Source organism: Pyxicephalus adspersus, chromosome 7, assembly GCF_032062135.1.
Source record: "Pyxicephalus adspersus chromosome 7, UCB_Pads_2.0, whole genome shotgun sequence".
Taxonomy (NCBI): domain Eukaryota; kingdom Metazoa; phylum Chordata; class Amphibia; order Anura; family Pyxicephalidae; genus Pyxicephalus; species Pyxicephalus adspersus.
The window spans coordinates 69,473,124-69,485,849 of NC_092864.1; the positions used below are offsets into that span (position 1 = coordinate 69,473,124).

Sequence of the window (12,726 nt, forward strand, 5' to 3'; positions counted from 1 at the left end):
GATTTTAAAACAGAATATAGATTAACACTATTTTAGCATCTGGAATAAATTTGAGGGAGTCTGGGCCAAGACAAATACGGAAGCTACTAGTGAAGAGCATCTTTTATTATTATTATTCTTATTATTATTGTTATCACATATCTATACTGTGGACAACAGCTTATGCCACATTTCGTTTCTGGCTGCTCCAGAAAGGGGTATATCTGGGGCATCCAATTAACTTAGCTGTATGTTTGTGGATAGGGTAAACCTGCAAACCCCTTGCAGATGGTGTCCTGGTTGAGATTGAAACATAAAACCAAACCGTTCAGATGTGATAATGCCAGTCAATGAGCCATCAGTGGCTAGAACATGCCAGTTGCCTGGTGGTCCTGTTGTACTAATGGTCACTGACCTGAATTTAGTATGCAAATAAGGAGTTCATGGCTGCATGCATTTTCTAGGTCAGTAAATCATAAAATAATACAGCATGACTGCCAGGCAATTAGCATTTTAGAGGAAGATCAGCTATGAAACCACCTAATTATCTTGGTTTATTTTATTTGCCCCTGGAATGATAGCTAATCCATTAAAGAATGCTGATTATATACATTACAGATAAATGTTTATGTTGTAACTATGAATAAACATATTCCACTAACCCGACTCTCTCCTCTACAATCTATTATGAATGCTGCAGCCAGACTCATCCATCCTTCCCACCGCTCCTCTTCCGCTGCATCTCTTTGTAGTTCTCTCCAATTTAAGCTCCTGTGCTTTGCCTTCAAATCTATCCACAGTTCTTGTCCCACTTACATCTCTGACATGGTTAAAAAATACTCCCCCTGCCGCTCTCTCCGCTCCTTCAATGACCTACTAATGACTTCCTCACTCATAACCTCCTCACATGCACGGCTCCAAGACTTCTCTAGAGCTGCTCCAACTCTCTGGAACGGTCTTCCTCGTCCTATTCGGCTTGCTCCTACTTTCTGCTCATTTAAAAGAGCACTCAAAACCCATTTTTTCAAACTTGCCTACCCGTCTTCTTCTGTCATTTGAAACCGTCACTACTTCCCACCACTACATATCTCCCATCCTATTTGGTGTGTGAAATTCCCCCACCTACTAGATTGTAAGCTCTTCGGGGCAGGGTCCTCTCCTCCTCCTGTATCACTGTCTGTATTAGTCTGTCATTTGCAATCCTTATTTAATGTACAGCGCTGTGTAATATGTTGGCGCTATATAAATCCTGTTTATTAATAATAATAATAATAATAATAATAATAATAAATCCCATTTTGTTTTAATAAAGTGATAAAAACATCACACCACAAAATAAAAAATCGACACGATTAGTATAGCAATCTGAACTATAACAGCAAAAAACAAATGACATGCTCAAGAAACTAAAAGTCAAATCTCATTTTAAAACAGAACTTTTAAAACTAATCTCACTAACACAGCGGTCAGGATACTGATTGAAATGAACATTTTTGTCGAAGCCCTTAAGAAAAATTTCCCTGCGCGCAGTGAATCTCCAGTTTCTAACTTTACATGAGTCACAGGAAAATCCAAAAAAAATCTAAAATGTCAGAAATCTGGATGGAGAATTTAATAAGCCTCTAAAAATCAGGATCCTTGGTTATTAGATGGGATTTTCTACGTATCTCCATGAATGGCTTCTGGCAAGGTTTAAAAAAAAAAAAAAAAAGGCTGAAAACGTTATTTGGTGCTGAGTCTGCTGACCAACGGCAATGCAAAAGAAATTCTAGCAGACACTGGGTCCCAGCTGGGCAGTGACATTAATTGCCCAAATCTCACGCTTGTCTGTGATGCAGCGTTCTTGTTCAATCGCTCTCTCTCTCTCTCCTTCTCACTAGCTCACTAGATCGCTCACTGTTTCTCTCCACCCTCTCAGGGGATTTTAAAAATGCAGTATTTGAATTTTGTGAGTGGTAAAGCCTCTGCCCTAGGACCCATTTGACAAATGAGAAGCCGGCGCAGCATCAACACCAGCCGACTGAGCTTCAGTGAGTCAATCTGCGTGCTAGTCAGTAAGCTCCTGTTGGGAAACGCCAAGCTCCCTCTCTTCGCTGTCATTGAGGAAGTTACAGCGACTCTTCATTAAGCTGCAGGCTTTGGTTAAATCCCTTGTTTTTGTATTCTATCCAGTTTAAGCGGTTTCAGTTTTAATTTGCCTAGTTGCCTTAGCTGACAAATGAACGTAGATTTTCAGCGGTAGGATAGCAAGGGGGAAGAAGGACTTTTCAACTAGAAGAATAACCACAGCTAAAAGACGATTTAAAACCTGCTGACAAGACAGGACAAACGTGCTTGCATGCTAGCCCCTTCACTTGTTCTACGTCGACTCCAGAGCAACACCATGCAGCATCCTCTGACGGGTGCAACCTGCGTGGCACTGCCGAATGTGGGCATGTGTCCACAGCTCTCTTGTGCCTTGACTTTTATGTACTTGCAGCAGGTAAGCTTGCCTTGCTCTCTCTTTCTCTCTGTTTTGCTAGTTCTGATCCTAGTTGGACTTTAAGCATTGTTTCTTTAAAGCTTTTTCAATCGGTGCCATGGCAGCTTTGGTTGATTGAGATGGTTAGAAATCAGAAACTTGATTTTGTTCCCATGCTTATAGCACGGGTTGATGTTTCTAGATGCTGGAATGTCTCCGGTTGGGAGGTTAAGATGTGAGCGTGCTAACATCTCAGTAGCTATCATGCATGTACACTGTGCTTTTTTTTTTTTTATCTGATCATCATGTATTCAGGCTACAGCTTGTAGTGCCAAAGGAACATCACCTATACATTAAATGATAGCACACATTACATTGTGTTTCATTCTGCTAGACAATATGTCATGCTTGTGTCTTTCATAGATGTGTAGTTCTTGCTGCAGTCACAGGGGAAGGTTTGCTTATTAGTAGTTTAAAAAGACAAGCAAGCATTATTAAGAATTAGATGGAAATGTATCTTTTGTAAAATTGGAATGTTATATCTAATAACGTTAGGAATTTTTGCTTGCACTGTACAGGAATAACATGACATTAAAAATGTTGTTATTTTTTGTCTGTCTGATGGAATTTGCTGTATTAGTTGTCAATCTGTGTGTAGCCTTGTGGAAAAAAAAACCTTTTGATAAAGGGGGCTATTTCCTAATCTTCAGTGGTCTTCACGACTTAATGGCTAGCTTTGTGCTAATGGTTCTGCATAATCATAAATGGACCTGTATTCAGTACAGCACCTGTTTTTAAAATATTCACTTACTGCTTTTATGTGATATATATATTAATTTATATATTTTTGTATAATAGTATATTATATAGTATTAATAGTATAGTAATTGTCTAATAAGTATATATAAATAAATATATATATATAGTCATCAGTTTACAGTACTCACCTTATGTGATTACCTTGGTTGTGCAGAATTCAGGTATTGTGTGTGCACATTTATTTTTTGTGTTTACATCTAATAGAATAGGCATGGATATAAATACACACTGTATTTCCAGGCACCTCTAGCTGTGTACTCTTTAGGCAATAATGTTTTACTTTCTATCATTGTGATCACATTCTATTAAAAAATATCATTTTTTAAAAGAATGTATGAAACCTGAGAATATACTCTTTAATACTTTTTACACTAATATTCATTTGTTTTTTTTGTATAACTTATACTTGTATCATGTGATGTGCAGCATGTTTACACCAATAACAATACCCTACCCCAATAACAATACACAAAAGTATAATATACATACAAGTATATATACAAAGTAATAATGAATGTGTGGTCTAATATGTGCACAGTTTTGTTGCTCAGCAGTAATTTCATTAAATAATGATAGATCTCCTGTATTATGTATTATTGTTCACCTGGTATCCTGAAATAGCCTGCTCTTTTTGCCAATGTAGGTGGGAAAGACAGTAAACAAGAGCTCTTCCTGTTTATCCCATGGGTTTGTTGTCACTTTTGCCTGCTATAATATGCATAGTAAAAGATTTATGTGCACATATATTGTGAATGAGTTTTGAGAAAAGGAGAAGCAGTACATGTTTTTGCATTCAGAATCTGCATTTGCATTTGATAAATGCTAAATACATCAACTTTCATAGATTGTCTTTTTAATTACCTCTTCTCTAATAGCAGGCTGTCCTTTTACTTTTGAATAAATCTTTCATTGATTTAATCTGCTCTGCAGCTCATTCTGGAATATTTTTTTTATGTTTGGTGCATTTTCTGCTATCCTGGTTAATGTGCTTATTCATCAGTCTGTGGTGTATTAATTAATGGAAACTTAGGGAAAAGAATTTGGGGATAGGAAAGTGTTTCCAGGTGAGGGGTCAATATGACTCCACATAGATGTATCAAATTATCATTATAATGATCCTTCCTGATTATCTGCATTGGTACAGAAACATCTCTTCTACATGAACAACCAAGGTGCAGATTTCTAACAAAACTGAGATCACAATGAAATATATGTAAAGCAAAAAAAAAAAGGAATAAAATGCTAATAACGTGTGCTCTTAGCTTGCTGGATAGTAAACATATTATTTTGCACCAGTAATGAAACTTAACAGAAAAAAAACAAGAAAGTTTGCAATAACTATACAATATAGTCATTATTTTAGTGTTTTTTAGCTACAGATCTACAAAAAATAATTTATTTACATTTTTTTAAAGTAGAAGTTAATTTTCTGTTAATTAATTAGCTTTATTTTGCAAAAAAATATTATTTTATTTACACTTATTTTCCTGTAAAGTGATACAGTATCAGATAGGTCTGCATATGTATTCTCATCATATATCAATAGAGGAAAACACATTTAGGAACGATAGTATGTGTAATAGTAATTATTTACATAAACTTAAAAAAAAAATATAATCATTTTGCAGATCTTCCCTTTCATTCATGAATTGTGAGTTCCAACTGAATTGTATGTTATACAAAATATTTTGGAACATATATACACTATAAGATGGCAGATATTGCACCCATGGTTTTATTCAGTGGGGTTATTCTAGGGCTCTAATTATAAGAACACATTTTAAATGTTGCAGGCTGGATTTTTAATTTTTTTTCTATTTCCCCACCAAAAATGGTCATTTAACAAAAATTGCATCATCAAATAAAGAGGGGGTCATTTGCATGCCACTATGCCCCTTAGCAGTGCTGTGCTGATTTTTTTGTATGAGGCTTATAAACCGAGCAATATATTGAACACACCATGTGACCTATTTGCACTCTGGCCAGACAGTAATATGTTATAATATAATGGGATATATTACTGGAAGCTTTTATAGTTTGCTTCAACATAGATTTACAGTCATTTTAAGCAAGAGTAGAAGTTATCTACTAAAAGAATTACGCACTGGCGACATCTGCACAGACCTATGCACCCATAACGCAGATATAAGGAAATACCTTTGCACAAAAAAAGAAGATTCCTTCAGATCTGCTTACAATCAACTTATTTAGGATTAATATGATGACCCACCCTTTCTGGTACTTTAAATTTCATCACGTAAGTATATCCCCAAAGATTATAAACAGCTACCTATCAAGCATAGTAGCCAAGCAGGGTGTTACAATGCTTCTATTTTGATATATAGCGTATATAAGCTATTGCAACAAAACTTGTCTATATTTAAAATAACCATTAAAAAACATTACAGTGGCCAAAAGCAGACTTCTGATTATTTTTTTTAGTAACTGGCTGACCTATCTGGAAATATAGAATAGTTTACACCATTCAGGTGTTCAGAATCTTTACAATAATACCAACTTGAATTGGCCACTGCAATGATTAACCCATCCTTATGTATCAAAGCAAGTTTTATGTTTACTATTGCGCTGTATACTTTTGTGGTCATTTATTTAGTAATGACGACACATTTGCATAGTAAGGTTAGACCTGCTTGTATATGAATCTGCTGTGCTGTTTGCATTAATGGTAATATTAATAGTAATGTAGCTGAGCAGCAAAATAACCCTTAAGATGCCCTGCAAAAAGTAGCATAATATAATGACTTGTATTTTGTTACAAACTTCTGTAAACTAATTCTAAGCCGTGGTCAAGTGGCCATCTGTTCACAAGCTCTATAATAAGTTATCTTATGGTGGGCCATGCCCTTGTCAACATACTAGAATTGTTAATTTGTGTTCCTCACTTAATGATGATACATGGGGTTTATTTTACACAATGAAGTCATCTGTAAAGTGGGAATAATTTAACTAAACTAGAGACATTGCTCAAACTGGACATACCTAGATCGAAAGCAATTGAACTGAAACTTCTAGATCAACTTTTCTAATTAGAAAGTAGTGTTTGGTAGATCATTAATGGCGGCCGTAACTGGTCATTGAGAAGTGCTTAAACGGAAGAAATTTGGCATTTGAAAAATGCTGGCTTTGCAAGTCTAGGAATCAGCTGCATAGGCCCATTACCCAAAGGAAATAAAAACGTAGAGCTGTTACTGCGCTCTTTAAATAGTCTACATGTTAAGTCAATCAGCATCTTTTGTAACTTAATTTGTGGCTTTGTCACTAGGCACCCTTTCCAATTAATGAATGCGGCAAACCCCATACCGCGGGAAACTCAATACCTATGCTACATATTTGTTGATCAACGTTTACAAAATGAATTTTTTTCATCCTTTAGTCTTTTTTGTTTTCATCAGTCGATGCAAAATAAATAAAAAGAAACACAATTAGCAACAGGATAGATAATATTATTATTTTTATTATCACTGCTGCATAAAAGGATGGTTCGTTAATTATGTTCAATAATGTTTATTCAATGATATGTTTCTTTGTTTAGTACGTAATGTTTTGGTAGGTTGTTATGCCACATCATTATATATGTGGAGTAAATCTCTTTTTATTGCAAAGGCTCCTGCTTAATAAAAAGATTAAAAAATAATCATATAGCTATGAACAGTTGCAGTAAGTTTAGAACTAAATTCCCTGTCTTTTTGGTAAGCTGTGTTTTAGTGATATGTTAGAATGATCTGGCACATAATATGTAACAATTTAAGGCTCTAGTTTCATAGGTTACTTGTGCCGCAGGAACATAATCACTGCGGCAAATCACCTAAAATGTGAACCCATATGTTTTATTGAGCTTACTCTGCAAGTGGCTGTAGCAGTTGATGGTGAAAGTACTGCATGTGCTATCTGCAGTGCAGTCTAATGATGCTGCAGGCGGATAGCTCTACGCTGCTGCTTGTTATTGCAATTCCCATTTGGCAGGGATACCACCAGGAATCTCAGCAGTGACGTGCAAGATGGGAAAACCCCCCAGCAGAAATTATGATCTCATACTAGAGAAATCGTAGCTCCAAAACAGGGTTTGTGGGAAACATGAGCATCATCCTAATGGTAGACACTTTGTTCTCAACTAGAATGCTGCTTCATCGTATTGTGTTCACAGGGCTTCATTACATAACCATGTCTGATATAAGCAACATCACCCCCAGGACCCGGGGAAGGGATGCCATAGCTGTTCATTCCTATATTTCGCAGTATTTTACTTGCATTATATTGGACAATTCATCTTTAGGGAAAATAATCGTAATTAGATGTTCCGCATGCAGTAGATGTGCATTCAAATTGCAATATTGTTTTATGCTATTACATATCTTCATTTACTACTACCAAAAAAACTTCCAGCCACACACCCAATATATATAAATATATATATATGTATATATATATATATATATATATACACTGATAAACACATGTCTGTGCTTCTAAAAACTTTAAAATGTATACACATTTATATACATATTGTTTACTCATACAGATATACATATATACATACATCATACATACACACACACACACACAATGATGAACTCACGTCTATGCTTCTAAACCTTTACTCCAAGTTATTATTTATATTTTAATTCATTTTTTTAAAAAAAACATCCATATTGTGATTTCTTTTTTAGAACTAGGAAAATGTTTTTTTATTAAGCGTATCAAACCAGACCACTCATTTTTTAGATTTGCTTTGTTTTTTGTCTCACGTTGTTTTAACGTGAGAAATGTCAGGGCTTTGCCAACTTGACTGAAAAGGAGCCCAGATTACCACTAATGCTCACTCACCATCTGTTTTTCTTACAGCTGGGTCTTGAATGATTGTCTGGGGCAGAGACTAGATGTTTTTGTTTTGTTTTGTGATTAATGTAACCTCTATACAGTCATTTGACAAAGCAAAAGAAACTGCTATTTATTCACCAACTAAACACTCCTTATTGTCTGACAAATCATGCTTTGTAAATCTGCAAACCTGAATGGCTACATGAATAGGTCCATTCACCTAGTCACCACAGGAGGCAGTATTGAGCTCTGAGCAAATCAAATGTTTCCAATCCAGGACTAATAACTAAATCTGCAGCTACCAATAAATGTCATAGGAGTAATGTTTTAGTAATTACAGACTCAGTATTAATCAGGATATCCCTTTGTCCAGAAACTGCTTATCAAAGACTGCATCAACCTCAAATGTATATTGCTAATCTGTATTAGTGGACCATTAAACATGAAAATTGATATATGTGTATGCGTTCATGCATGGTTTATTTATGTAATGCCAATATAAGCATCACCCTATATTGGCAATTACAATTTACAAACATGGGTGAAGTGCACAATGAAAAATAAAATATAATAGCAAAGAAATAGCTCCCAGCCTATGCGTTTTAATGCCAACAGATTGGAAAGGCTTCTACATATGTTACTCCTTTTTATGTTCATTATGTAAATCCCCTAGATGATAAATCATAGAGAAATATGTTGATGTTTAGTAGATAAAGAGTAATAATATTATTTATCAAAATAGACACATCTGGAAGATTAAGTGTGTTTTTGAAACAAATGCAGATCTAGGGTATGAATAGGCAGATGGTATATATATATATATATATATATATATATATATATATATATCCTTACACATTTTATAATATACATATTATTTATTCATACATATTTATTATTTATTCATACAATATATATATATGTTTATTTTTATCTTCATTTTTAAAACAGACATGTTTACATACATTCATATATCTTTGTATCTAATATTCTGTGTGTACACCATTTACAGGTATTGGGTGTAGTATAGACACAAATGCGCCGCAAATAAAGCATTTACACTTTGTAACTAAATTTACCGATAACATTATTAAATAATGCATTGAATTTTCTTACAGCTGTAAATTAATGACCATTTTTCATAAATTGTATTTTTTTCCAACCTTTATGACTTTTTTTTCATGCTTGTGTCAGCTTTCAGTCAGAAATCTATAAACCCTGTATCAACTGCATGCTCAATATTTAATACATTTCATTATTCACTATCAAAATAAAAAAATACAACACATAGCCAATTCAAATAGTACCCCTGCTTACCTCTAGCACAAATGGATGCATTTACACACCCTACTATAAACTCAATGTGGTATAAATACATAAAAATACAAAAAAAAAATGTATTTGTGTTATATTTTACCAGCAATGCCTTACACCTGTAAACATAATTTGCTTATATCAGTTCCCTGCATAAAACTCCATCTTTGAGTACCCTAAAAATGCATTATTTTTTAATGTAGCCAAACATTAACCCTTTCATGCCATTTACTCCTGGTAAAAATGCTGCAATTATACTCCCGCATGATTGTGAAGCACACTATTCGTAATACCATATAATTAATTAGGTCTGCTAATGGTTTGAAGAGTGAACAGCAACAACTTAATTGGACGTATGCCTAATTTAAAGCATCCAGTTTTGGAAGTGATACAATAGACTTCAGGCACACAAAGTATGCAGTTCCTTTATCTGAGTTACAGTTTATTTAGAATTGCCGTGCTTGAAAAAAGCGAATTGTTTGGTACGGGAGCTGTGGTCACTGAGATGCTATAAACGCAGACACTTGTCAGATCTCTTTTGGTATAGACATAATAGTGTATGGTTAGCTTTGGTTATTCATAGCAAGCAATCAGAAATTAGCTTCTGTTATTAGACTACTGAAAGCTGATTTTAATAAGGTGCTATGGGGTATTTTGCTGTAGTAGTCTTATTAGTTGACTTGAAAGCCAGTCTCTCATTATAAGATCATCTTCACTGAAATGTAGTGCATACAATTATATTTTCTAGACATCATTGTAAGTGGATTTATTGTATTATTTATCTAGCACAGATAAAGATTTCCTCCTTGCACAGAATGCTATATTTTATTACAACTTGGTTTTTGCCTGTCATATAATGTATCCAAAAGAATTCTATTGTGCCATCTCTGTTTTAAGCCTTGGTAAAATCCTGCAGGCTTTGAGGTTGAAAAAAAAGTGACAATGGCTTTCTGCAACAGAGTATATCACTTTGCATTAAGAGCCATAATGACATTAGCGAGAGCTGAAGCTGAACGTTTCCATATGAAAAGATCCCTAAAGGTCTGCAGTCTTTTCAAGGAATTGGTGAAATTGATTTATCAGTTTGCAATTGAAGTATTTAATGCATTGGATTCTCCTGAGGAAATCTTGCCATTCCTTTACTATCATCTCTCATTTGCTTTTTTACTAGACCAATGCACAACCATTTTGCTTCTTCTGCATTATACTGTTTCCTGGCACTGCTGTAAATTTAATTAGACAGAAAGCAGAGCTATGGGCTAAAAGCATAGCTCATTAATATGATGAGATCACGGTGTGAGCTATTTACTTTTTTTAAATCCAAACTGCAAACTTTCATTTACATGCAATCTTATGGAAGTCACAGATTTATCTAATACAATCAAGTTTTGGGGGTTTATTGAATTTATTTTGTGCTGGAGCTGAAATGTTACTTATGAATGTTTCTAAAAATAAAGACTGGAAAATGTCTTCTTAGGTTGAGATCTCTGGAAAATTCCACTTGTATCAGTGACAATCAGACAAATCGTTAAATCGACCATTTCCGATCAGGAAGTCGCAAGTGCTGAATGCAGTTCTGTATGGGCTTTTGGTGTTATTTCAAGAAGCCTGATTGGACCTTGGTATTGGACTACAGATCAATGGGTTATTTAGAATTTGTGAGTTCTTTTTTGGCTTATGTTCTATGCACTGAAATAGTCGATCTGTGTCTAGCATCGGAGGTATATGACCTCTAATTAGGAGGAAATACCCCTCCAATTTTACTGTGGGTGTTCATAAAGAGATTTGGGGTAAAGGATGAGGAAGTACCTTATAAATCTGTACTGTTGATATTGTTTGCTGTTTCATACTTATGAGAATGTATTAATGATTTTTGCTGAATACACAAGAAATTGTTGCCAAAAAACCCCGTCTTTGAACCATATTTATTCCAGTATTACAGATCAACGAGTTCCTATGTTGTGGGTATAAGAAGAACGGGGCTTGATTCAGTTGTTGGTTGGACTTTAAAAGGAAAAAACATGTGTAACATGTAAGTGAAAGATCCACGGCCCCAGTAATCCTCTGTTCCTTTCTAATAAATGGAGAGGGATAGGGTCCCAATTTGGAAAACCCTTTCATATGATAATGAGCACCCCTAACCACCAGAAGTAGCAATCACCGCAGTTTAGATGATGCTTTAAAATGTAATTAGTAAGTTGTCTCATTCTTCAATGTTTGTAGGTTTTAAAAGGGTCAATAGAAGATTGTCAGTAATATCAAGATTGTATTGTCCGAGATCCTCAATGAGACCTCAGGACGAGAAATAAAGGAAGTCAAAGAAAATAGACAGTCATAATAAACCAAAAGAGACAAAAAGTGTCCCCATGAATTTCCACCACTGCCCTGACAATAAGCAAGAAGCAATCGTTCCAACAGGAATATAGACTAATAGAAAAGAAAAACATCATGGGTTATTCTTTCGCCAAAATTTTTGCCTGGAATTGGGCTTTAAGCATAAGTATTTCAACAATTATGGAAACTTGAATGAAGGATACACAGTTTTTTTTTTAAAGAATGAGCAGGCTGTTAGTTGATTTATTTAAACACATATAACATTATTTTCCTAGTAAACAACTATGCAAAAAAGTGGCAATCAGCTGAATAAATAACTCATTTTAAGCTGGCTTGACACTTTTCAATAGATCATCACTATTACTGTTAAAAGATGATGATTACCATTTTTTAACTTAACAATGAGTTTGGTTGGAATTTTTATAGTCTGCCAGATATCGTTCGCCACTATGAAAGTAGAGAATGGCAAATGCCACAATAGAGATCAGTGGTGTCTTTTCAAACAGCTCCTTTTGCCATGATGACCTCATATGAAATTGCAATATAAGCCTAGGGACTTTTGAAAGTGGTGATGGCAACAAATACAATGGTGATCGGTTACTCAATTTAGGTGACTGGAGGTTCTTTAGGTTAAAACCTCTGAAATTAGGGTCATTTGAAAAGTGCTGATCAGAAAAACAACAAGGAGAAAAGGGCACTTTTGATTTTTTTTATTACTTTATTATAGTTGTTTTATTATTACTTTTTTACAAATAGGTTACATATGATTTTACCTTGAAAAAAAATCTGTCCAGGTCTGAGATTAGAAAACTCTTAGAGTTCACTTTTAGTGTTATTTTTGTATTATCCTCTTTTACAAGTATTGAACATGGGTGAACATATCTTTATTTTATTTACTGAAGATATGAACATATACTTTGCAGAGCGAGCAGTCCCTCTTTATATAAGGAGTATTTAAAACAATTACATTAACATTAAAT

The 12,726-nt window shown here is 34.5% G+C and overlaps 1 protein-coding gene across 1 annotated transcript in view; it reads left to right on the forward strand.

The window, feature by feature from the left end:
• Positions 1 to 1,813: 1,813 nt before the first annotated feature.
• RBFOX1 (RNA binding fox-1 homolog 1) overlaps positions 1,814 to 12,726 on the forward strand; it is a 420,473-nt gene continuing 409,560 nt past the window's right edge. The window contains exon 1 of the mRNA XM_072418902.1: positions 1,814 to 2,461. Coding sequence (XP_072275003.1) covers positions 2,318 to 2,461 — 144 coding nt within the window. The 5' untranslated portion in view covers positions 1,814 to 2,317. The remainder of the gene's footprint in view (positions 2,462 to 12,726) is intronic.